Here is a 27,976-nt window from a genome sequence, read left to right on the forward strand (position 1 = left end):
TTAGCCAGGATGGTCTCCATCTCCTGACCTCGTGATCCGCCCACCTCAGCCTCCCAAGTGCTGGGATTACAGGCGTGAGCCACCATGCCTGGCCGAAATTTGGTATTTCAAAAATATAACTTCATATATATTTAAGAGATCACAGAGGCCGGGTGCGGTGGCTCAGGCCTGTAATCCCAGCACTTTGGGAGGCCAAGGCGGGCGGATCACGAGGTCAGGAGTTCGAGATCAGCCTGGCCAATGTGGCGAAACCCTGTCTCTACTAAAAATACAAAAATTAGCCGGGTGTGGTAATGCGTGCCTATAATCCCAACTACTCCGGATGCTGAGGCAGAAGAATCGATTGAACCTGGGGGACGGAGCTTGCAGTGAGCCGAGGCTGTGCCACTGCACTCCAGCCTGGGTGACAGAGTGAGACTCCGTCTCAAAAAAAAAACTCAACAAAACAAACAAAAAAAACCAGATCACAAAATTAAGGTTTAAATTCTGCCACAATTAAAAAAACATTATTAAAATCCTACATTAAGTTCTTAGTGATCATATTATAAAATGTGGTTGAGCAGTCTATTAAGTTCTATATATTAAGTTGTTTGTTGCTTATTAGATAACCAAATTAATATTACATCTTTATTTACATTAATAAGACACAGAAAAGAACCCATGCAGTTACTGCACATGTCCAGACACTTTTAACTTTGTAAAGTGTATTTATATCATTTCTTCAAATATCCCATGAAGTTAGCAACATTATCTCTATTTTGTGTAAGAAAAAATAAAAACACATTAAATCAAGTCTAAAACAAAACTTTAGTCTGACTCTCTAGTTACCATATCTTCAAGCTATTCACCTTCAGATTCCTGTAATACTTTGTATTGCAGCTTTCAACTAACAAAAATAGTAGTCACATGTGGCAGTTTCTTTTTTTTTTAAACAGACATTTTTCATTATTGATTCATCTGTCAGAAAAGCCAGTTCAGGTAGTATGTACAGTTAAACCCCTAGGACTTCTTACTGAATTAGTCTTCAAATTCAACATTTCATCCTTCCCTTGATGGATATAAAGACATTAATGCATTTTTAAAATTTAAAAATTGTTTAAAGCAGACAACATATATCTGAGTATATGAATATTTTGTCTCTGCTTACAATTAGAAATACCATAAACATCTACAAACCTATTTGATATCAAATAACAAAGTAGAACCTAGCCAAGCAAACATCCGATGATTTGAAATTCCTCATCCATACTTATGCCGGAAGTCTGGTTGCTCCGTGTGGCATGAATGCTGCTCTGATCTGCTCCAACATCTAAACATGACATTCTAACAATTCTAACTGATCTGAAAAACTATCTTTAGTGGTTGATTCTGTCTGCTTATTCCTTCCTCTACAACCTAGAGAATATGTTCTATTGTTCATAATACTCCTTCCTCAAAGATGTGTAATTTGTAATAATTTAAAATATAAATTTAGACAGATTTGCCTGACAATTTGGTGCATGTTCTAAATGGCACTTTGAATTTCATGACAGCCTTAGTCAAGTCATTTTCCAGAGAGTTATCTTTAATGTCTATGCTAAATAAATAACATTTACACACACGACAAAATCATCATAGGTTTTTATCCAAGTAAAAAAGGTTAAAGAGGTGCATCTACTATTTCAAATTCCAAAATCAAGCATCTGCATGTAAGAAATCACCTTGATTAATTTTTTTCAAGATTATCCCTCTTTAAATAATTGCCAAATCTATATTGGCACATTGTCTTTAAAATCATAGTATGGCTTAAAAGTTATCAATTATTTCCGCATCATAATATGTGAACATACTTTAGTCATTACTCCATCTCAGCCATTTGTTCTTTGTTCAAGTGAACACATGGTACACCTACAGGCAACATAAATGAAATTACTCTGCCCCAAACAAAAATAGAATATTAGGATGCTATTGAAGGACATTAATTTCTAGGAATTTTGGCAAGGACAATCAACATTAATATAATTCCAGACATAAGATTTGCAGGGTTTATCTCTACCCTTTACATGCTAGAAATTTATTTATTTTAGAAACCTTATCTGACTTGAGGAAATAGACACAACTTGCTCCATTCTTCCTATCACACAAAAATATCATGTAATTTTCAAAAATTAACTTCTTATAAATCCAGTCAACAATTTCTTTAGAAAGGTAGTCTAACCTCTGCTTTAAGAGATCACAATAAAATTAAAGTTTAAAAATTGGCATCATTAAGAAAAACAAAGAATTTGTACAAATAAAAATCCAAGTTGCTTGTACAGTGAAATAAAAATGTTTCAGAGCAAATCTCTTGCTTAATAATCATCCTGAGCTACAAACTAACATGTAGATTATCCTGCAAGTCATACCATCAACTGCTCACTTTATTCACATTAATGACAAGTATAACATTTACCAATTACAAGTCTACAGGTTTACTTGTTGGTAGTAATTGAGTTTTTCCGATAGGATGTTTTGGAGAACCTTTGTACCAGGCCCTTTCTCTTTCTGATGGTCTCCTAAGGACCCTGTTATGTATCCCAGAAGAAATGCCTATATTGTTATTTACAACCGGTTTTAATATATCATGATTAGTCAGATCATCCAAGGGAAGCTTAACTTGGCCATCAGATAACATCTTCTGTTTACAAACTGTAGTAGACCCAAGAGAAGCATTCACTGAATCTGGGTGCTTCTTCATCTTTAAGAAAGATTTCGAAGGTAACTCCACGCTTGACTTTGAAATCGCATCAATATTTGACTCTTCACATGACATGGACTTCCGTTCTTTAGGACCTGATTCGATACATGAAACAGAGGAATCGTTTGATGTACTTTCCATACAAGAGGAAAGAGCACCATCACAGCTCACTGATTTGACCAGAGGAGAAGCCGTATCACCAAGACTCGCCAACTTATGCCCTATAGGCTGTCTGCTATACTCCAACAAAGAATTAATTCTTCTGACAGACTGACGAACAGGAGTACGCTGAAACTTAAGAGGTGACTTGACTTTTGTTCTATTTGGTTCATTTAAAGAAAGCTTGTTAAACCACTGTATGTGATCAGAAACCTTTCTATGTTCTGTCATTTGTAAACTTTCATAAACTGTTTTCTCACATGTTTCCAATGACTGCTGTTTAGCAATTCTCATAGGCCTAGGTTTTGACAAGTTTGTTATAACACATGTACTCTGCTGTGAGAAAGAGGATCTAGTCTTGTCCTTGCTATGTGCTGAACACTTTGGTAAGTTACCTTCAATCATATTCTCATTCTCCTTTAATTTATTATTCAGTTTATCCTTTGGGGACTGCTGTTTCTTTATTTGTTCATCACTGGGGAATTCTTCCTTGCTTAAATAATCTTTTGGCATATTTGAATGAATGTCTTTTTCATGTTTCATCTTCATCTGAGTTGAATAACATTTTATAGCTGCTTCTCTATCAAATGTTTGAGTTTTAAGGGGTGAAAAGTCCCTCTCTGAAAAACATTTTTCACCTTTACCAGTGTGGTGTTCATATTTCTCCTTTGATTCTACTACAGTCAAATCATTAGTTTCAAATAGATTTTCCTCTGGGCTATCTTCTAAATAAGATGGTTCAGTTAATTTTACTTTCCCCACATTAGGTACTGATGACTGCCTGTGATTCATCAATGCATGAAGATTACTTCCAGATTCAGAAAATGCTTTCTGAACTTTCACCAAAGTCTCTTTGGTCACGTTATTTTCATCCCCACTAAGAGGGCTACTTGTTATGTTGCTATTATGCTTACTGTTTAAATTGGAAGGGATGAGTTCACATGAAGTAGCAGGTGACTTTTCAACCATAACATCAGGCTCCAAAGAGTTTTCTACCTCAAGATTTTCCACCATTGAAGAAGCTTCATTTGTATCTACTTCTTGAAAACTTGAATTATTAGGTCCTGTCCAAGACATCCGGTAATTTGTTCCAACTAGTCGCTCTGGAGTTAGTAAGTTTTCCTCAGACTTACTGATCTTTTGTGAACCTAAAATAAAGCAGTTCAGTGCTTAATCCTTTGTATTTAACCTTGTTTTGAAATAATATCCAAGCACATGGCAAATAAGTCACTAAGCATTTAATTCTAATAAAGTATTTGTGTTATAAGAAATAATTTTTAACATAAGAATGTCATTTTCATATTTACATGTATAAGCATTTCCCAATTGTTGATATAAAAATACATTGCCAATTCTAATATTTTCACTATTCAAACATGAACTTCTAATCTCTAGAACAGTAATTAATATATTTTATCATTAAAAAAGCAACTAAAGCAGGATTTTTAGATAAAACTCTTAACAGTAGTATGTAAATGTACCTTTCTTTGGTAACTTTTCATCAACATCTGGGCTAAAAAGCAAACCTGTTTTTACAGATTCAATTCGATTTTTTAAACTTTGTTGATTTGCAAGTCGCTGACCAACACTTTCGTATCTACTGACACCAGAACATCCATTCTGTACGGAAAAAAAAAGTTTTAGTTAAGAAATAAGCCTAGTTAACTGAAAATATAAAGACAGAATAATTTTTTGTAGTTATCAAAATCTTTATCTGATTTAAAAAGGGATATATAATTGAGAAACAATTCTTAACAATGACAAATATTCTTGCCTGCTAATGAAAACTATGATCATTTGATTTTGCTATTAGTTGGTATTTTATGATCTACTTTTAAAACAGTTTGACATATTAATTAAAATTATTTTTGTGTGTGTTCTGACTCTGTGCTAGGGCCTGTTCACAAATAGTTGGGGCAGTGGGGTACCTACACCAAAATCTTATCCTTATGTAATTTACACTCTATTTAGATGGGGAAATTTAGACTTAAATAAGATAAACAGTAAATTATATTGCATAAATACAATACACAAGGTGGAAAAGTGCTATGAAAAGTAAAAAAGTAAAACAGGGTAAAAAGGATATGGAATGGTGAAGAATGGGGGTTTAGTTTAAAATAGGGTGACGAGAAGATGATTTGGGAGTAAAACAAAACAAAGGTGAGAGCCACGAAGATTTCAGGGGGAAGAACATTACAGTAAGAGCAGAATGCCAGTGCAGTCTCTGAGACTGGAGCAGAGTGAGCAAGGGGGACTGGAGAAGAGCTCAGAAATGCAGCCTTAGAACAGATCACGTGAGGCATTGCAGGTCAACGTGAGAACTGTGGCTTTTTTTCAGAGTGAAATGAGGAGTCACTGGAGAGTTCTGAGCAGAGACTACATAACCTAACAGATTTTAAAAGAGCAATTTCAGAACTGCAGCAAGGGTAGGAGAAGGCAGAACTATTAATAGGAATTTACTAGAGTAATCCAGCAGAAAGATGACAGAACTTAGAGAAAGTGGGAAAAGTAGTAATAGTGAGAACTGGTCAGTTTGGACATAAGCTAAAAGCAGAAATTAGACAATATTCTCTAATGGTTTAGACATGGTGTGTCGGAGAAAATGAGGAATCAAGGATGTGACCATAGTTTTTGGCTTAAGTGACTGGAAGAATGATTTGCCATAACTGAGATAGGGAAAACCACAGGTAAAAGTGTTGTTTGGTGCAGGGGATAGCAGCAGCAAAGAAATGCACCTGCTTGGGACAGGTTACATTTGAAATGCCTATTGGATTAGATATCCAAGTAGGAGAGTCAAAAAAGCAGATGTTAAGAAACAGTCAAGTCGTTCAGAAGAGCATTTGGGATTAGAGAACATAAACTTGGAAGTTTTAAGTAAATACAAGTTGGGCATTCCAAATCTGAAAAGCCAAAATTCTGGATACTCCAAAATCCAAAGCTTTTAAGCATTTGACATGATGCTCAAAGAAAATGCTCACTGGGGCATTCCAGATTTTCAGATTAGGGATGTTGAACTGGCAAAAATAATGTAAATATTCCAAAATTCACCCCAAAAATGGGGAATCTGAAATACCTCTGGTCTCAAGCTACTCAACCTGTATATAATGTTTAAAACTGATGATCGCCTTGAGTGAGTGGAGAGAAAAAACAGAAGTCCAAGGACTAAGCTTTGGGTATTCCAATGCAAGGAAATTTGATATCAACTCAAGTATAAGAGTTGTGTATAAAAAGAACAGAATGTGACAGTCACTGGAGGGAAGGCAGGGTTATGAGTGTTTTTTAGTATCAAGTTTATAGCATTATGCTAATATAAAGATTAATAAAATGGTAAGAAACTTACTACATCTCTGCCATTTTTCCCTAGATTGAATTTCAAACGAAGAGATCTTCGAACCTTTTCTTTATGGCTGAGTTTAGGAGAAAAGCAGCCTGCTTTTCCTGATTCTACTCTAGAAGTGGAATTAAAAATGTCAGTTTATAGTATAAACACCAGAGAAATACCTGAAATATAAAATTTGAAATAAAGTCCACAGCAAATCATACTGATAATAATTGGGTGGGTTAATAATTCTTTAAAAACAGTTCAACTTTAAGATACCATATATGAACACATCGTATTTGCATATAAAAATGATCTGTTAATCTTAAAAGTTATTTAATCAGTTGTAAATCAGAATTGTTAGAATAGGCTAGCTTTTTAACCTAACAGGAATTTTTTTGTTTGTTTGTTTTGAGACAGGGTCTGACTCTGTGGCCCAGGCTGGAGTATAATGGCATAATCACAGCTCACGGTAGCCTCGACATCCTGGACTCAGATGATCCTCTCACCTCAGCCTCCCAGGTAGCTGGGACTATAGGTGTGTGGCACCATGCCTGGCTACTTTTTGTACTTTTTATAGAGATGAGGTTTTGCCACATTGCCCAGGCTGGTCTTGAACTCCTGAGCTCAAGTGCTCCACCCACATCGGCCTCCCAAAGTGCTAGGATTACAGGCATAAGCCACCGTGCCCAGCCTCTAACAGGAAATTTTAAACTTACACCATCAACATAAAATAGGATTTTAAGCAAGCACAGTGGACTCAAATTAGTAATTTTTCTCTGGTGGGTATTGAAAAGGCAATTGATCAATAAGACTATAAAGCTAGAAGGGATTTTTTAAAATTATGACTCAAATATGATGCTTGACAGAAAGATAAAACATTTTATTAACTATGTGTACACCAAATATTTATCTGATGAAAACAAAATGTCCTGGATAAAGTACCTGCAAACTTTTTTGCCTGCAATTCTTTTACTTCGCCTTGGCGCACTTGCAGTGATCAAATGGTTTCCACCACTGGGTACAGGAGAGAGTGAACTCTGAGATGACCCTTCTGAGTTTGTATCGATGTGAACTACGAAAATAACCACATGTAATATACCACGCATACCTATTTTCCTTTTAAAGTATAAAATAGTAATAGCTACAATTAGATTCAAAGCTTTAATTTCTATACCAAGCAACAACTGAAATCACTTAATTTCTGGTTAGAAACTTCCAGTGTCAAATAACCCAACTCAGCTAAGAAAAAGCATTCATTTCTTACTTTTGACTTGCCAATTAAAGGTCAGATTAAGCATTACTTTTATATTAGAGCTTTTCTTTAAACTCTGTTAATAATACAAGGCAGGGATAGGCACCACTGCAGACTGGAAAAAAACAAGATTTGGAGACAGGCTTGAGTTTGCTCCATCACTTACTAAATGGCTTTAGGCTCTGAAAATGGACTTCTATGATGAATATTACTGTTATCTATATAAAATATTTAGTAAGTATCCAGTACATAATACTAATTAATGGTATTATAAAAAATAAGCTATTGGCAAACAAGCTGGAATCTGAATATTTGAGATACACCTGCTGGTCAACTGCTACCCACCTGACTCCAGAATGTAATTTGTTCATTATTTTTGGCAAGTAAACAAAAACTAATTATTCTATAACATGCCTAATCACTTGGCTGCTGCTGTGTTCCATTCAAATAATTATTGGTACAATAGAAGCTCGATTTAATTATTTAACACCATTTATATTATGAAATCAACTACAGTAAACAATTATGAAAGAAGTAAAATAGTTATGAACAAAGGCTCCATATACACTTGACTTATGTTTGAATCGTAACCAGGACACATTCAACAAACATGAACCCTCTCAATTCATCTGAGTTATTAATAAAGAATTCACAAAGTTTCCCAAACAGAGACATTCACATTTTTTCAATTATGAAAACAGAAAAAATACGACCATCATAGTAATTTTTGGGTACATTTAGCGAAAGAAAATTTTGGAAGCCAATATTATACATCTAAAGTGACATAAGTAGCTTTATTCTAGGGCTGCAGTCTAGTCACTTTAAAAATGTGTCCAGCCAGGCACAGTGGCTCACTTCTGTAATCCCAGTATTTTGGGAGGCTGAGGTGGGCGGATTGCTTGAGGCCAGGAGTTCAAACTAGCCTGGCCAGCATGGTGAAATCCCGTCTCTATTAAAAATACAAAAATTAGCTGGGCATGATGGTGCATGCCTGTAATCCCAACTACTCGGGAAGCTGAGGCACAAGAATTGCTTGAACGTGGGAGGTGGACGTTGTAGTGAGCTAAGATCATGCCACTGTATTCCAGTCTGGGAGACAGAGCGAGACTCCGTCTCAAAAAATAAAAATAAAAAACGTGTCAATGGTCGCAGGAGGCACAGTCAGAATATATGGAACAATGCAAATTTATCACATATATAAGAAAATTATGGCCAGGCGTGGTGGCTCACACCTGTAATCCCAGCACTTTGGAAGACCAAGGCAGGTGGATCAGCTGATGTCAGGAGTTCAAGACCAGCCTGGCCTTATGTGGTAGAACCCCGTCTCTACTAAAAATACAAAAGAAAATCAGCCAGGTGTGGTGGCGGGCACCTATAATCCCAGCTACTTGGGAGGCTGAGGCTGGAGAATTGCTTGAACCTGGGAGGTGGTAGCTGCAATGAGCTGAGATCGTGCCATTGCACTCCAGCCTGGGCAACAAGAGCAAAACTCTGTCTCAAAAAAAAAAAAAAAAGAAAAAGAAAAAGAAAATTATGAATAGATACTCTATGGACTACAGACTAATGTTGCCTTTATATATTTTAAAAAGCATCATATTTGTTACAATCTAAACATAGAAATCAATCTATTTTCAATTTTGCATATGGAATTTGTTGAATTGTGGCTGAGAAAGTAGGGTCAAAGAAAAATGGTGTAAAAATAATAGAATTACTGTTGTTGAATTTTTTTATTTTTTTATAAAGAAAATTCACTGATTAGGCAAGCTCAAACTAAAAATAGCACAGACTGTTTAACCTCTGTTTTCGGAGCTTGGAGGAGGAGAAGGAATCAATATGTTCATCTTGGGGAAGATGTAATGCTAATAAGCAAAGGCAGGTAGAACTACAATTCCCATTTGCCATTTGGAAAAAGTCCTCCAAACTGCAAAGCCTCTTAAATATTAAAAAAAAAAAAAATTGAACTATGTGACTTAAAAAAGTTTAAGTCTCCAACCTGTGAACACTGCAAAAGCTATAGACATAAGCTTCAGAGTTACTATCATCACATTTCAATGAGCCCTAGAGAACCTGTGAAGAAGTGGTTTCTTCTGGAAAACCTCAAGTTGCTATTCTGTTCAACTTCCCAATAAAACAAATAAGAACCCTTTTGGACAACAGAAAAAAGAGAGGCTTTGGGGAAGAACTCATATAACTCAGATAATGAATTAAAAATGAAACTTAACATTGTCTGAAACCAACAAAATAAAAATCTAAAATAATCAGAGATCACTCACATTTTGACTAAATGTAAAATAAATGGATGGAGGACCCTGGGTTTAGAGTTTCATTTCATTTTTGGTTGATCATAAGGTTAATATAAGCCAACTTGGATTCTGTATATGCTAAAAGAGCCAATTCAATCTAAGACCCAGACTAATCTTCGGATTAGCGTGATCATACTCTATTATTCTCTGAAGGCTCTGGTTGGCCACATTAGAACTTGTTGTTAATTTGGAAGAAAATGGCTGGGCTGGTAAGGGATCTGGAAGCCATGGCAGAAGGAACAGCGTCAACAAAGTTCTAAAGCTTTTACAAAAGGTACTTGAGTCTAAAACTATAAAAATACCCTCATTTTCAAACCATAACCCACAATAGTAACACTCCCACTTGGGAATCAGAGATGATCAAACATCTGGCAACCTCAATTCAACAAATGACAGCAAGAAAGCCACAGCTATAGACCCAGAAGTACCTGTAGCAGGATTCAGGATGTCTAATCACATAAAACCTAAGCATCAATGCTATCACCAGAAGCCCAAACTACTACTCTGGGTTATTGTAACTTTCAATAGATGTGGTCATAACACACACAGATATACACACACACTATATTGAAACAGTGTCTATTTTAAAGGCAGGGGGTTTTATAAAAATTCATAAATTTGATAAAACCCAGAAAAAAGTTGTAGTTCCTTAGGGTGGTATTATTCATATGAAATTGCACTGTGCCTGGAATAGGCACCCATTTTAATGTTTACAATTCATTTATATAAATTCTATTTGCTACCTGATACTGGTGTAGAACTGCTATTGAAGAGATTACTTGGCAACAGCTCAAAGTTAAAATTATGCTTGATGGACTTCCTTTTCTTACTTGAGAAACCATGAGAAGAATCTACTGGCAATTTACGTTTAGCATTTGGTGTAAGAATCACTGGTGATACAGACAGCTGGGCTGAAAAAATATCAAAACAAAACCAACTTGTTTCTACTGCAGAGTTGACAACATACAAAAGCTTTACATTAATTTCTTCTTATAAAAATATTACTTAAAGCTAAACAAAAAATGAGGATATATTTACACTATCAGTTAAACAGATGTTGTTTAACTAAAACACTCTGCAATTCCTTAAATGAAAATAAGGAAGTCGCAGAGGCAGGACTCTTAAGAGACAGCAGTTACTTAAATGTAATAGACTAAAAGATGCATATGATATATATTAAAAAATATTAATTTAAGGAAGACATTACAATCAAGGAGTTGAAACAAAAACTAATCTAAATATTATTTTTGCTTTTCATCATAGTTGAGTATTAACCAGTTCATTTCTTCATTCTAGAAAACAAAAGATCATGTTGCCTCTTACTGGCTGAATAATTGCAGCCACAAGCAAATTAGGATAAAAAGTTGAAATACACAATAATGAACTTCTAGTCCTAAGATAAAAATGAGGTTGAACTATTTTCACATGCTCAATAGCATCTAAATTACAAACAGAAAAGCATGATTAAGAAGATTAAAGACATAACAGACTAAAAAAATTTTTGCCTACAATTCTGGGTTCATTATAGCCTATGTAATTAGCAATGTCACAACATAGTATATAGAGTACAGTATGTCTATTAAAAATATTTGATTTGATTACATTTGATTAACTAATATAAGTTAGATATTATTGTAATTATAGTTTATAGAATACTATACAAGTTTTAATTAAAATAAATGCATATAATAAATACCTACCAATTCTTTCTTGTTGAGGTGTAATAGAAGGTGTTCTGTTAGATTTAAATTTATTTAGTGCTCCACTAACAAAATCTGAAATGAAAGGCATAAGCAATTACAACTTAACATTTACTTGTCTTTCACCAATAATTCATGTTAATATTTGCGGTTTTCATTCAACATGTAACTTTATATCGGCTTATAAATTTTAAGTTATTTAAGAGGGATTATTTCAAAATAGGAAAAACACTAAAGGATATATTTTTTATTCATTCCCCACTTATACTTCCATATCCCTAAAAAAAGAAAAAAAAAAAAAAAAGACATGATACAGAAAGAAATGTAATACAAATACACATAATGTACAGTAAGGGTAGGGAAGAAGAAATCATTACATGTTAAGGCAAAAGATGAAGGTCTGAACTGAGGCAAGAACCATGGAAATGGAGGCACGAATAAAGATATTTAAAAGATCAGTAGAGATGGAAGTAAAAACATTCTATCAATAAATAATGTAAGCAAATGAATAAAAGTGTCTGGAAAACAATAAATAACGTAGTTTGACTAAAGTTGCTCAAAGACAGGAAACAGTAGGTATGCTAGAGCAATCCTATGAAAGACCTTGAATGCCAAGCTATAAATATCACTATTATCAATTAAAATTCCTGAAGGGTATGTATGTGAGATACTTGAGTAGAGTTATACATTTAAAATGTAACCTTGGCCAGGTGCAGTGGCTCACACCTGTAATCCGAGCATTTTGGGAGGCCGAGGCAAGCAGATTACTTGATGTCAGGAGTTAAGAGACCATCCTGGCCAACATGGTGAAACCTTGTTTCTACTACATATACAAAACTTAGCCAGGTGTGGTAGTGTGCACTTGTAATCCCAGCTACTTGGGAGACCAAGGCAAGAGAATCACTTGAACCTAGGAGGTGGAGGCTGCAGTGAACCAAGATAGCATCACTGCACTCCAGCCTGGGTGACAAAGACAGACTCAGTCAAAAAAAAAAAAAAAGTGAGCCTTAATAGCAATACATAGGGAAGATTCAAGGAGGAAGCATAAAGACCAAGATTCTTTTTTTTATTTTTATTTTTAATTAATTTATTTTTTTGAGATGGAGTCTCGCTCTGTCACCCAGGCTGGAGTGCAGTGGCATGATCTCAGCTCACTGCAACCTCCGCCTCCCAGGTTCATACCATTCTCCTGCCTGAGCCTTCTGAGTAGCTGGGACCCCAAGCGTCCGCCGCCACACCCGGCTAATGTTTTATATTCTTAGTAGAGACAGGGTTTCACCGTGTTAGCCAGGATGGTCTCCGTCTCCTGACCTCGTGATCTGCCCACCTTGGCCTCCCAAAGTGCTGGGATTACAGGTGTGAGCCCCCGCACCCGGCCAGGAAGATTCTTACAGTAACGATGCAATAAACACTACAGAGATAGAATCTTATACGACATGAAAACTGTCTGATTATAGATGGCAGAGGACGAGGTGGAACCCATGGTTAAAGCCTGAGTATCTAGGGAATAGTGGTGCTGTTAGAAGAAAATGGAATTCACACAGAACCGGGTTAAAGAGGATAAAGATGGTCATTTCAAAATGTTAAGCTGAAAACACCGATGAAAAGCAGATGTGATGAGGGCTGCCTAGCAGGCCGTTGGTAAAGCAGAACCGACATTTTCAAGATAACGGTGGTACAGATGTAATGGTTATCTATTTAGATGTGATAACTGCACCTACAGGACTGGGGAAGAGGGCGATAAAGACCACCTGCATCTGGGAAATATCTCCATTTGGGATAGGAAGTTTTATGGGTTGCATTGTGTTCTCCAAAAAACCTAAGTTTAAGTCCTAACCCCCAGTACCTATGAAGGTGACCATACTTGGAATTACTATCTTTACAGATGTACTCGAGTTAAAATCAGGTCATTCAGGTGGGCCCTAATCCAATGTGTCCTACAAGAGGGAAGTTCTGACACAGAGCAACACCACGGGATGACATAGGCAGGGACTGGAGTGACACAGCTGCAAGCCAAGGAATGCTAAGGACTGACAGCCACTACCAGGAGCCAGAAAGAGGCAAGAAACGATTCTCCCCTGCAGGTTTCAGGCATTCCGCCAACACCTTGATTTCAGACTTCTAGCCTCCAGAACGGTGAGACAAATTTCTGTTGGTTTAAGTCACCTAGTTTGTAGTACTTTGCTACAGTAGCCCTAGGAAAATGATACGTAAGTCATCAATATTATCCTATTTACAAAGGAGGTAAAGAAGAAACACAAGTATGTGATAACAAATAAGCCAAAAGATGAGAAAGGGAATGGGACAGTTAGTAACATCTGGTTCTGATATTCAAAAGACAAATTTCCTAAAGTAATTGGAAGAATGGCCTCTGATTTCTTGATCAAGGAGATTGCAAGTTTTATTACCAACTCCACCATCATAAAACTTTTGGTCTTTCTGATTCTTCCTTGATAATATTTCCTTCATTATTTACTTTGTACTCCTAACTAATCCATGTCACTAACAAGTTCAAACAATAATCTCGTGCCTGGATTACTGACATATGTTGCTGACCATTCTCCCTACTTCCAAGTCTCAATTCTTCAAATCAGGTAATTTTCTAAAATTTTTTAGTCATATCATGCCTCACATCATAAATCTTCAATGATTCACCAACACCAGGTTAATATTCTAATTCTTTAGCCTGGCATTAAGTTTACCATAATACCATCCTTCATCCTGATGCTGAACACTTCACTCAAGTCGTACTGCTCTATTTACATTAGACATAGGTTACTTCTTCCCTACACAAACCTTTCTTCATAGCATCCTTCTCATCTAGAATAGGATACAAGTATTCTAATCCTCCACCCAATCCCACTAAATTCTAACCATTATTCAAGAAGGTTCAGTTTGACTCCTCTTTCACAAGTTCCTGATTGTTACAACCCAGGGAACTTTTCTCCTTTTAATACATCTTATGTTTATGCTAAAGATTTAGCACTTAACATTAGATTGTACTATCGCTTTAACTTTTTACATCCATATGTCCTATCTTTCCAGCTGTGCTATAAGCATCAAAAAGGCACATACCACAATTCATGCTTCTTTATGTGAAATGTACTTTCAATTAAAGCACATCACTGTACCTCCATAAAATGGGACTGCCACTTACCTCCTACACTTTGTCTTCTCTTTCTCTTATATTCACCAGGAGTTTCATATTCACCTTCTTCAAAGCCTTCCAGTGATGGAGTAGCACAGAGACCATCAATACCTAACATAGCTGGTATCTTTTCCAGGATAAAATCTGGTACACACCCTAAATGAAAATGTTCACAAATAAGACAATTATTATCCTTCCTCCACTCTTCCCCAAAAATGTTGAGATAGTAATATACCAATTTCTTTTCTTTTTGTCTTTGCAGGAGGGGCCGGTACTGTGGGGTGGGGGTGAAGTCAGTAATATACCAACTTTCTAACAGTTGCCTTCATAGTTCCTTTGGAAGAAACAGAGATTTTCCTCATTTAAACAAATTCTGTTGATAATGCAACTACATCTTACCAATATCTGATGCATAATCGATAAGAGTCTGTACTACTGCAGCCTGTAATCGTAGCTTTTTTTCTGTGTTAGAAGACATCTTTTCATGTCCTTCATTTGTCTGAAGAAGATTTGGTGCAAATATTACTGCAAGATTGCTGCTATCCATCTTATTCTCACTGGATCTTAAGTAAATAAAGGCTTTATTAGATGGAGTCCAAGGTAAAAATATAGAAGAGTTAAAATAACATAGGTAGTACATTTTGAAGACCTCTTACTATCAGTCATACACAAGGCAAAATAGTTACCTTTCATCTACATGATTGGCTTGAACATAAAAAAGAACCAGAAATATACAGTCTCTCTATATTTAAATATGTATTATAAAAACCATGCTAATCTTAGAGTTCATACTTTGCTTTACCACCCAAATTGAATATCTTTATCTGATTTTCAAACCTACAAATAAAAAGTTGGAAGTATCAGAAGGCAGCAAGTATGTCTAGAATAAGTGGCTCACTGAGAGCAGGGAGAGGAAAATTTTGAAAAGCAAAACAGAAATATTTAAACAAAACCTTTCAGTGGACAATGAATCTTATAAACAGCAATGAACCATTAAGGCATTCATGATGATGACTTTAAGATAAGGAAATATTAAATCATTTGGTATGCTGTTTCTTAAATTACAGAGTATACTCCTCATAGTAAAGAAATATGTAATTTTTAAAGAAAAATTTCCATTCCAAATGAAATGGAACACATCTACAAGCATTAAACATTAGTTAGTTGAAAAATTCAACTATTACTTGCCAAGAGTTTTAATTACCACTTACCTAAGAGAAACATTCCTGAGGAAGTTAAAGAAGTATCTTAATACATGAACTGTGTGGTCAGCCAGAAGACAGGAGAGCAACAGCGTAGCTTTATTCTTTTCCTCTGTGCCTAACTGTTGAGCTTTCAAAAGCGCTTCATGCAAATTAGCTGGGAGAATGGGCTCTGGCAATTCCCTAAAAAACTGCTTAAGAAGTCCTGCAACATCACAAGGAGGTGCAGAAGATAGATCGCCTTCACCACGATCCAGTTTATTCTGAAATAAATATAATAATCTTGAGTATTCTGGCAACTTAAGAGTTTATTGCAAATAAAGTTTCTTTTGTTATACTCTAATAAGACAGTTTTATTTAATAAATTTCTCAACTCTTATTTTAAAATATGTCACTACTTTATTTTTAACAATTTTTAAATTTATTTTTATTTTTATAGAAATGTGGTGCAGAGGCCAGGCGCGGTGGCTCATGCCTGTAATCCCAGCACTTTGGGAGGCCGAGGCGGGCAGATCACAAGGTCAGGAGATCGAGACCACGGTGAAACCCCGTCTCTACTAAAAATACAAAAAATTAGCCGGGCGCAGTGGCGGGCGCCTGTAGTCCCAGCTACCTGGGAGGCTGAGGCAGGAGAATGGCGTGAACCCGGGAGGCGGAGCTTGCAGTGAGCCGAGATCGCGCCACTGCACTCCAGCCTGGGCAACAGAGCGAGACTCTGTCTCAAAAAAAAAAAAAAAAAAAAAAAGAAATGTGGTGCAGATTTTGTGGCTTGGGTTGGCTTCAAATTCCCAGGCTCAAACAATCTTCCTGCCTCAGCCTCCCAAGTAGCTGGGACTACAAGCATGTGCCACCACACTCAGCTATATCACTCCTTCTAGACGGCTAACAACAATACAATTTAACAAATTTTTTCATTTTACGTAATAGTTGATAGAAATAAGGACCATGAATTTAAAAGTTATTAAATTTTTAAAGCACGATAGAAATAACACATCATTTCTTTTGGGAAAAAAATTATTCTGCCATGAAAAAAATGCAAATTCAATTTCTGTCAACTATTCATATTAATAGTTCTAAATATTTCAGTTTTAAAAACCAAATCAGAAAATGGTTCAAATGAAAAATTATAGTTCAACAATATGCTTACCTTTAGCGCTTTTAGGCGAATAACAGATCCTGATTTCCGAAAAAGCCCTTCAGTATGAATATGTTCTTCTAAAGATGTGCAAGCATCGACAAGAAAGCTGAAAGAGACGTTTTTCAGTTGGCTAGATATACATCTTATCAAATCCTATTCCTCTGCTAACACACATGAGCAGGCCAAGCACTACATACCTTTCAGAAGCTCTAAAGTCACAAATCTCTGTAGTCTTTGAGGTAAAATGTTACTTTTAGTTGTCTACATGCTTCCTAAATTCTTTTCCAAGGTCCATCTTTTCACTCATAACAACTCCAAAGTGCACACTAAATTTTATCTTTCTCAATCCTACTTCATTTCTGTTTCCCTTTAGGACATAAGACATGTCTTTTTTTACTGCCTCTACTTCTTCATATCTCAGTCTCCACTCACCCCTCTCCAATCATTCTCATACCTCATAACTCCAAAGAAATAGCTGTCTTCAAGCTCACTAACAGCCTCTGCCTTGCCAAATCCATGCTTAGTATGTTGTCCTCATATTGCTTGATGTATCACCATCTGACACACCTGACCCCTTCCCTGTTCATCTCAAAAATACTTTTTCACTATTCTGTTACTTTTCCTGCTGTCTCCCTGACTGCTCCTTCTCAAACTCCTTTTCTCATTCCTCTCATGCCAGACCTCTACATGCTGGAACAACCCAGGGCTCTGTCCAACACCTTCTTCTTTTGTCTACTATCTCTCCATGGGTGATCTTCTCATCTCCCACGTTACCCAAAAATAGGGCAATGTGTTTTTTTTCCTCATACCAACATCATCCCTCAGAAAAGTAGGATCTATCCCAGTCCTTACAAGCCTTTTCATATTAAGGGGAATGTGCTCAACTTCTTTATTTTGAATAATAATCTCAATCAATGTTGGCTTTAGATACCTAGATACTGAACAGCTGGCACCCACAAATTAGAATGAATATCAGCTACAAGCAACTGAGACAGCTGTACTGGTGCAGTGGCTGAATGTCAGCCTTATTTACAGATGGTAACTGACAAAACAGTCTTAATTAAATAAAAAGTAGGTAATGAAATTACAATGAAGATTTAGTCATTATTCCTGGGAATATGACTTTGCAATTCCAGATGCTGAAAATCTGTTTTTTTTTTTTTTAATTTTTTTTCTTTCAGTTTTTATTTTGAGACAGGGTCTTGCTCTATCACCCAGGCTGGAGTGGTGCTCATTGCAACCTTTGCCTCCTGGGCACAAGTGATCCTCCCACCTCAGCCTCCCGACTAGCTGGGACTATAGGCACACACCACTACCCCAGCTAATTTTTCTATTTTTTGTAGAGACAAGGTTTCACCATGTTGCCCAGGCTGGTCTTGAACTCCTGGGCTCAAGCAATCCACCACCTGGGCCTCCCTAAGTGCTGGGATAACAGGCATGAGCTCCTGTGCCCAGCCTGTTGAAAATCATTATAGGTGTTTATTATAAGAAAATCAAGCCTTTCATAGGTCATTTAAAGAGCATAATGGTTAAGCGGCTACCTAAGAAGACTGTGAATCTACACCTATGGGATGAATGGGGGGAAACTGTCCTAAGGCAACAAGGTGTTCAATAATTGCTTTTGGATGACATGTCAATTAAAACCTAGATTATTGGTCTATAGTAGCCAAAAGGAACCCTACTTTAGATGGAGGGGAAATGAATTAAGAGATAAGTTTCATCATATGCATTTTAAAATTATATTCTTAAAACAGAAACTTTCCTAGTAATTTCTGATGCAGTTAGAATAGGCCAGCACAGTGACGCATGCCTGTAATCCCAGCACTTTGGGAGGCCGAGGCGGGTAGATCACCTGATGTCAGGAGTTTGAGACCAGCCTGGCCAACATGGTAAAACCCCATCTCTACTAAAATACAAAAATTAGCTAAGCGTGGTGGTGGACACCTGTAATCCCAGCTACTCGGGAGGCTGAGGCAGGAGAATCACTTGAACCCAGGAGGTAGAGGTTGCAGTGAGCCGAGATCATGCCATTGCACTCCAGCCTGGGTGACAAGAGTGAAACTGTTTTTAAAAAAAAAGGTGATTTATAAATAGTAAGTGGCATAGAAAAGCTAAGTGATACATAATACATTTTCACAAATACTCTAATATCTTAGCTTAAATATTCTTTTATCCAATATTTCTTTTCAAGAGCCAGGGTCTCACTCTGTTGCCAACTGCAGCCTCAAACTCCTAGGGTCAAACAATCCTCTGCCTCAGCTTCAGGAGTAGCTGGGACTACAGGTGCACACCACCTTGCCCAGCTGATTTTTCTTTAAAATTTTTTTTATAGATGGAATCTTGCTTTGTTGCCCAGACTGGTCTCAAAATCCTGGGCTCAAGCGATCCTCCTGCCTCGGCCCTCAAAGTGCTGGGATTAGAGGCATGAGCTACTATGCGTGGCCAATATTTTTTAAACAAACAAACAAAAAGTCAAAATTATTACTGAATTGGTAATTCAGTATATTACTTAATCTGAGTTGTGGCAAAAGAATTCATATAGAACTGAAAAGTGACTTTAACAGAACAAATTTTTTTGTGTGTGATTTCTAACATTTACTTATTACTGGACTTTAAAATCCAATCCTGGGAAGGGGTACAAATTATAAATTTAAAATATGCTAATGAGAGATGAAATCATTTGCTGGTTTGAAACAAGTATGTTTTAATCAACTATGTCTTTTAAACTCTCTAAAACCAGTTTGAAATGTTTACTCTCTTCTTCATTTGCCTGGCTAGAAGGCTCACTGCAGCCTTGACCTCCTGGGCTCAAGCAATCCTCCCACCTCAGTCCCCTGCCTAGCTGGGACTACAGGTGTGCTCCGCCCACCTAATCCTTGAATCTTTTGCAACAAGGTCTCACAATGTTGCCCAGGCTGGTCTTGAGCTCCTGGACTCAAGTGATCCGCCCACCTTGGCCTCTCAAAATGCGGGGGTTACAGGCATGTGCCACTGTGCCCGGCCTTCTTTATTTCAAACTCTGCTTACCTTGGGATGTGTCCATATTCTGGTACAGCAGAATGGGGCAGTGCATTAAAAGGTACTCCAAATACTTTACCCTAAAATGACAAATTCAGTTACTCTAACACAAATATTAGGCATAATATCAGTTTTCTTTAGGCAAATTAAAGACCTTGGGAAATTTAAAAAAATCAGAAATAAATGATAAACTGTCAATCAAGAAAAAAACAATCATTTCAAGTGCATTCGATAACAAATAATTACTGTATTAGACAGGATGCTAAGTGCTGGGAGTACAAAGATGGCCAAGATAATGTCATTCCCCTCAAATAATCTAGTAAACTCAAGTTTCCAATCTGATCATAAAAAAATCAATTGGGTTAGTGCTTAGTAAATTCTTAAAACAGAATTTGGACCAAAACACTAACATTTACCCCAAAAATACTATAGGCTCCTTTAATGACCTTATTAATACTGACTATATACTTTCTTTTGCTCACCTTATAAACACACAAAAGACTAAGTTAACTGAAAAGCAAAACAGTAATTCCTGTCCTTCATTGAGTCTTCCTAAAATTATATCAGAAGAGGTTATTTTTATACCTAAACCATTTTCCACCTTCTATAGAAGAGTGCTTTCCAAACCATGCCCTGAGGTAAGCAAGGCAGGGGTGTGCAAATATTTAAGTCAAACTTCATTTAACTAGCTGGAAACCCATTTTTAAAACCTCACATTCAAATTTTAATACATTGAGGATCCCGAGAGTAAAGCTGTGTGCTGGTTAACTTGAATGTTTTTGCACACTGAAGGATAAAGAATCTGCCGCTCTCTTTGTGCCTGCATTCAAACCTCTTAAAAATGTGTTGCTTTCCATAGCACTGAAAGGTAAATTCAAGTCTGTAAATGTCTGGTTATTCAAAATTAAGTGGGTATATAATCTCACATGTTAATTTAGTTTACATGCGTCTGCTCTGTGAATGCTGCTGAAGTACTTTTTTTCCGATATCACAAGTTATCAAGCAAGCAGCATTTATGTTTTAAGAGCATTAAATTTAACTTTATATTTACAATAAAAATCACTCAGCATTGTTAATGACACAACACAGTAACAAAATTTTACTAATTCCCTTTCAAGCGCCTGCCTCCAATTAATTTACAAACGTTTTAAGCTGAAAAGACAGTATGGTATAGTGAGTGCTTAAGAGAGTAGGCTCCTAAAGGCAAAAAAGCCAGGTTTTTTTTTTTTTTTTGGAGACAAAGTCTTGCTCTGTTGCCCAGGCTGGAGTGCAGTGGCACAATCTCAGCTCTCTGCAAGCTCCACCTCCTGGGCTCACCCATTCTCCTGCCTCAGCCTCCCAAGTAGCTGGGACTACAGGCGCCCACCACCATGCCCGGCTAATTTTTTGTATTTTTAGTAAAGACAGGGTTTCACTGTGTTAGCCAGGATGGTCTTGATCTCCTGACCTTGTGATCCACCCGCCTCGGCCTCCCAAAATGCTGGGATTACAGGTGTGAGCCACTGCGCCCACAAAAATGCCAGGTTTTAAATCTTGACTCTTGTACTTATCAGCTGAGTGACCTGGATCAAATTAACGTTCTGTTCCTCAGTATCCTCACACAGATCCTAAGTCATAGAGGTGTAGGAAGAATTAAATAAATTAAAACATACAAAACACTTGTATCATCAGTGTCTGACACAGAATAAGCATTCAAAACATATTTGTTAATATTATGATCATCATTTTACGTTGAGCTATTTAAAAAATGTTAGTATGGGCAACCCCTTTATTGGGTAAATCAGAATTTTCTTGATACTGTGCAACCAAACCAAATGTAAAAATAAACCAGATACTTAAGCTGGTAAGTCTACTTCTGTTATATATAACTAGAATTCAGCGTGTTTTCTTCCTTAAGTCTTATTATTTAGAATAACTGGCTTCACAAGTAACCACTATAATTTAATATCATAAAATGTTTTTAAAACTTTATGTATTAGAATCTCACCTATAGTATCATTTTAAAAAAGATTTATAGTGCTTTTCTTTAAAAGCTCAAAAACTACAAATAGCTAACAAACACAGTGGGCTACAGAAATTGTTTTCAAACAAACTACCTATCCCATTAGATCTCATAACACAATGATCTTCTATACTGCATCATTAGACTATTCTTGTGTTTCTAGCTGAATTTATATGGCATGATTACCAATTAGGAGGCAGACCATTGATATGACAACTATCATTAGATGAAAAAGTGGCATGTGACACGCACTGTGCGAGGCCTACGTAAAGAGCTTCACTTTTTAAAAATCCCTAAACAATCCAAGGAGAAATACCACTGTTCCCACTTTATAGATAGAAAACTGAAGCTTAGGGAAATCAAACAAGCAGCCGGAGTTTACAGATGTAGTAGGTGTGGAACAGGACTCAAACTCAGGTCTATCTGACTCTGAAAGCAGGCATCAGTTTTTCTTGTTAAGGAGTGAAAAGGCCGGGCGCGGTGGCTCACGGCCGGGCGCGGTGGCTCACGACTGTAATCCCAGCACTTTGGGAGGCCGAGGCAGGGGATCACAAGGTAAGGAGATCGACACCATCCTGGCTAACATTGTGAAAGCCCGTCTCTACTAAAAATACAAAAAATTATCCAGGTGTGGTGGCGGGCGCCTGTAGTCCCAGCTACTCGGGAAGCTGAGGCAGGAGAATGGCGTGAACCCGGGAGGCAGAGCTTGCAGTGAGCCGAGATTGTGCCACTGCACTCTAGCCTGGGCCACAGAGTGAGACTCCGTCTCAAAAAAAAAAAAAAAAAAAAAAAAAAAGAAAAGAAAAGAAAGAAAGAAAGAAAAGGGGTGAAGGGGTGAAAAAAAAGTCCATATACAAACTTCCATATACTTACAAAATCAGCTGCATTTGAGATCTTGGAAAACCAGTTTTACAATCAGAAATCACTGTAGCTTTTAAAATGTAAGTACATGTATTGCCATTAATTTGCTACCAACAAAAATAACTTCTCCAAAGTTTATCAGCGACTAAGAGGTACACATATTAGCTTTGTTAGTGGTTTTCTTCTCCAAGCACTTTGTTAAAGAAACCATAAACGATTAAGAGCAATGTATATTAATTTTATTAGCTTGTCTCCAAGTACTAGGAAGTGCCATATAAATTAGGCACATAAATTTGAAATAAAATGCTTTACATTCAGCTTATTTTTCACAATGGAATTCTTGATGATGTGGCAGAGCTATTAAAATCTCATTCAAAATTCCTTTACCTCAACCACCAAAACATCAACAACTTTTCAATTATTCCACTCCGGCTTCTCAATTTACTCAAATAAAAAAAAAAAAATTGCTGTCTCAAAAGTATGACATGGCCAAGCAGCAAACTTATTTCTCAAATTGGTGAATATGCAGTTATCATTTGAAGCCTATTTCTAATGTTCTCTCATACTTCTTCATCTATGGATTCTTCTAGAAAATGCACTGGTCTCCCTTGTCCCTCTGCAACCTTACTCTAAAACAAGGGTGGAGGAGTAGAGTTTTTGTCCCTCCCAACGTACTACCTGTTCCAAATACAGTAAGCTGGCAACATCTGGATTTTTAATGGTCACAACCGAGAGATGCTACCAGCATCTAGTGGGTAAAAGACATCCCGCAATTCACAGAACAGCATTTCCTCTTCCCCTAACAAAAATTATCTAATCCAAAATGTCAATAGTGCTGAAGTTGGAAAATCCTGCAACTTTCTCTCAATGATCAAAAATCCTTAGGGGAAAAAAAAACACCAAAAACCAAGAAGGTCCCTTTTTAAATACCAGCCATCAACCATCTGAACTGAGTTACACACCTAATCATTCTTTGTGATACACGGAGTGAACATTTGAGCACGATCTGGTAGTAAATGATGATAAAGGGTGTGCCCTTTCTTTTAAACCTAAATCCCTTTTCACAGAACTTACCCCTATTTCCGTGGCTGCTGTTTCGTGTCTCCTGCGATCGCACTGCCCACGGACACCCTTCACCTTAATACCATACAAGGCCCGCAGATGCTGCAACAGGGCCAACCTCACCAGCCTCTGATCCCACATTCCGGACACGTCGATCGCTCTCTGAGGCAGGATGCAGGTCCTGACCCTCGTTCGCCACCAAGTCTTCCAATTTCCAAACGCTCTCAAATCGGAACTCCGCTCGGCTGCCTTCCGGCCCCGTCTGGCACTCCTGCGGCCCCGAACCCCGGCCACTTCCACGGCTTTTCCTTGATCCTCACTCACATCCACTTACACAGACCCTCTTCTCTTAGCCCTTTGATCCAGCCACACCTCACTCTTCCTTCACTTACACCGACCTTCTTTCTGGTCACGCAATCCTTTCAGCTACTCACATAGACTTCGCTTCTCTTTGATTCTTCCCGTTTCCCGCCTATTGCCAGATTCTCACTACTTCCGGCTGCTTCCAACGATCCCCCCTTCCTCCAAACCTTACTGTCCCCGTCTGATTCGCTCTGAAATGTGAAGAGGACCCTTGTCGCTCCTCCAGCCCCAGCAGGCTCAACTGGGCGCTCGCCCCCGCCCCAGTCTGGCCGCCGGACCAGCCGGCTGCTCAGGCAACTCTTCCAGTCCCGGTGCCCGCCCGGGCTGGTCGCCGCAGTCACCCCGTCTCACAGGCTGCTCGTTCCCTCCCCCATCAGCCTGCCTCTAGCTCCCGGCCTGCACATCCCGGTGCGCTCACTGAAGCCAAGCCGTTAGCCTCATGCTTCCGCCCCCACCTCCTCCGCAGACACCCCGAGCCACCGCGGCCGTCACACCCGCAGTTTCAGCCCAGGCTCAAACTGCAGCGCCAAACAGCGCTCCACATCTGATTGGTCCACTCCTCTTTTCAAAATCAGGACCCCGGAGGGTGGCCGAGAACTGCCTGTCTTGGTAGGTGCAGGGGAAGGGGTGTAACGGGCAAACCCAGCAAACATGAAAAGCAGGATGAGTTTCACTTGTTCCTTCAAGGCCAGTTTTTGGGGCGGGGGAGTACTGTTTAAAGGATATTTAAATACACCTGACCTGCGCCTCAGACCATACACGCTATTTGAGGAAATGTAAAAGACACCTTGTTCCCGTTTTTTCCCGAGCTCGGCTGTCGCTGAAGGACCTCTTGTCGCTGAAGAAACCGTTCTACGGAACCCCAGGTGAGACAACTTGAGACAGGATTCATAAACGCTGATTTTAGTAACCCTTACCCACAGCCCTTGGTGGGAACTTCGGCTCTGTGAGAACTGGTGTTTGGGGGACTGATGGTGATGCTGAAATCTTATTGCATAGAAAATTAAGTACAACAAAGAAGACCCGTCGTGAGAGGAGAGTGCGGAAGAAATGAGAAGTCTATGGGAGGTGGCAGCTGCAGAAGCTTGGAGTTGGATTTGGAGTTAGGAGACCCGGAGGAGCCCAGCTTTCGGTTCAGACGGTTATCTTGTTGACTTGCACGACTGCAAACTTTTGCATTCTGAAACATCAGCGATCCCATCAAAATACTCTGTTTCTTGAGATGTAAGAAACATCCCAAGGCGAGATTTAGAGCGGGAGATTTGGACTCGATTTAAATACAGACAATATAGTATGCATTTACTAACACCACATCTCACCCCCACTAAACTCGGTAAGGGCAGCAACAGAACTTTATCTGCCATATGCACTCCTGTATTCCCATTACCCAATAGTGCCAAGGACTAAATGAATATTTGCCCAATGAATGAGTTTTAAGGAGGAAACGTTCTTTTAAGTAGGAAAACACTACTGAAAACCTCACTGAGTTCCCTGAGAATGAAAAGGGAAATCTTCCCTTAAGCATTAGGCTTTGCTTTTAGTGCCACTAGATGACACACATCCTTTTCCTCCGATGTTAGCTCACCTGGCTTTCATTTCTGTGAAATCAATACATGAAGTATCTGCCAAAGGGCCTTCCTGAACCTTTTACCGGCATCCCTGCTTGAAATAAGATGATTTGTGCAACTTTCAAATTAGGTCAGAATTTTTTTTCTGTAAAACCAGAATGACTGTTCCTAGAATCACTTGCCTCTAGGGCCTGGCACGTTCCACAGACACATTGTCCCATTTATTATTGAAACAGAAATGTTTGAAGAAATGTCCTAAATGTGGACCAAGATGGAAAACAGGACAGTGATTTCCTGAGGTCACTGCGGCTAGCACTAGAGTAGTAGACACTGGTACTTCACCTAGATCCCCCTCCAGGCTGAAGTGCTCGCTGCCCCCACTTACAGGAGTGCTGGCTCCTCATGGCTCACAGCTAAGTCCCCCTCTGAGAGCTGCTCCATGGAAAGGACCTGCCTCACCCCAAGTGACGCCTTCCCTTGGGCAGTCTACATTCCACGCCTGCTTAATGTGGGGTTTCATAGGCCTGGCCCCCTCATCAAGACAACTGAAGGACCTCCCAGCTCTAGAGCTTCCTGAAGGAGCAGCTGAGACGATGGAGCTTGCAGGACTGGAAGTTACTCTGGGTGAGTCAGTGAGTGGTGATTGAATATGAAGGCCTAGGACCTTACTGTACATTGCTATGGACTTTATAAACAGTGTATACTTACACTACACTAAGTTTATTAAAATTTTTTCTTTCAGTAATAAATTAACCTTAACTTACTATAACTTTTTAATTTCATCAACTTTTAAATTTTTTTAACTTTTGACTCTTGTAGTAACAGCTCAAAACTCAAACACATTGTACAGCTGTACAAAAATATTTTCTTTCTATCCATATTCTATAAGATTTTTTTCTATTATTTGTATGTTTTAAACTTTTTTGTTAAAAACTAAGACATAGGCTGGGTGCGGTGGTTCACGCCTGTAATCCCAGCACTTTGGGAGGCCAAGGTGGGCGGATCACAAGATCAGGAGATGGAGACCATCCTGGCTAACACGGTGAAACCCCGTCTCTTCTAAAAATACAAAAAATTAGCCGGGCATGGTGGCGGGCACCTGTAGTCCCAGCTACTCTGGAGGCTGAGGCAGGAGAATGGTGTGAACCCTGGAGGCAGAGCTTGCAGTGAGCCGAGATTGCGCCACTGCACTCCAGCCTGGGTGACAGAGCCAGACTCCATCTCAAAAACAAACAAACAAACAAAAAAACTAAGAGGGCTGGGCGTGCCGGCTCACACTTAAAATCCCAGCACTTTGGGAGGCCGAGGCTGGTGGATTGCTGGAGTCCAGGCGTTTGAGACCAGCCTAGACAACATGACGAAACGCTGCCTTTACAAAAAAATATGAAAAATAGCCAGGTGTAGTGACACGCACCTGTAGTCTCAGCTACTTGGGAGGCTGAGATGGAAGGATTGCCTGAACCTGGGAGGCACAGGTTGCAGTGAGCTGAGATTGCACCACTGCACTCCAGCCTGGGCGATAGAGTGAGACCCTGTCTCAAAAACAAACAAAACCAAAATGAAGATACCAACTCACACATTAACCTGGGCCTAGGCAGGGTCAGGATCATCCATATCCGCTGGTCCCGGAAGATTATAATGGAGTTGGAATATTCCTATTGCCTAGTGATGATGTTGCCGTAGTAGCATCACTGTAGCACAGTGCAATCCTCACGTATTTGTGGTGGTCTGTGGGGAGGTATTCCAGAAGAAGGCATTGTTATCATAGGAGATGATAGCTCCTTGTGTGTTATTGCGCCTGAAGACCTTCCAGTGGGACAGAATGTGGAGGTGGAAGACAGTGATGTATTTATATGGTCCATTGTTGACCAAAACATTGCTATGTGGTGCATGAAAGGAAGTAACTCGGGCCCCACCCTAGACCTACTGAACCAGAATCTGCATTTTTATGATTCTCAAAAAAAATTTGTACATCAAGATTTAAGAAGACCTGGTATAGGCTCAAAAGATAATGACCTAAGTTCAAAAATGTTTCTTATTCTGGCTTATTAGGTGGAGAAACCAAGCAATGTTTTGTTGTGCTTTATGATATGCAAATTAAACAAACAAAAAGTAGAAAGCATCCAGAGGAGAAACTTGATTATCTGACTAGATCATTTTCG

At 38.4% G+C, this 27,976-nt stretch overlaps 1 protein-coding gene across 3 annotated transcripts; it reads right to left on the bottom strand.

Moving 5' to 3' along the window:
- Positions 1-1,546: 1,546 nt before the first annotated feature.
- On the bottom strand, positions 1,547-27,642 carry LOC111554591 (rho GTPase-activating protein 11A). Of its 3 annotated transcripts, none has more exons than XM_023230229.2 (12): positions 23,896-24,917; positions 19,968-20,038; positions 16,950-17,046; positions 15,812-16,065; positions 15,000-15,163; positions 14,610-14,756; positions 11,453-11,527; positions 10,583-10,663; positions 7,140-7,269; positions 6,216-6,324; positions 4,357-4,495; positions 1,547-4,023 (listed from the first exon to the last, which is right to left on the bottom strand). In XM_023230229.2, the coding sequence occupies exons 1-12, from the start codon at positions 24,022-24,024 to the stop codon at positions 2,435-2,437; spliced, it is 2,985 nt and encodes a 994-aa protein (XP_023085997.2). In that variant the 5' UTR covers positions 24,025-24,917; the 3' UTR covers positions 1,547-2,434. The 3 variants fall into 3 exon arrangements, with proteins under 3 accessions (XP_023085997.2, XP_023085996.2, XP_023085998.2); XM_023230228.2 differs by having other exon boundaries at positions 10,496-10,663; XM_023230230.3 differs by lacking the exon at positions 23,896-24,917 and adding an exon at positions 27,391-27,642 and having other exon boundaries at positions 2,374-4,023; positions 10,496-10,663.
- Between the last annotated feature and the right edge of the window lie 334 nt (positions 27,643-27,976).

Source organism: Piliocolobus tephrosceles, chromosome 6 (genome assembly GCF_002776525.5).
Source record: "Piliocolobus tephrosceles isolate RC106 chromosome 6, ASM277652v3, whole genome shotgun sequence".
In the NCBI taxonomy this organism is placed as follows: domain Eukaryota; kingdom Metazoa; phylum Chordata; class Mammalia; order Primates; family Cercopithecidae; genus Piliocolobus; species Piliocolobus tephrosceles.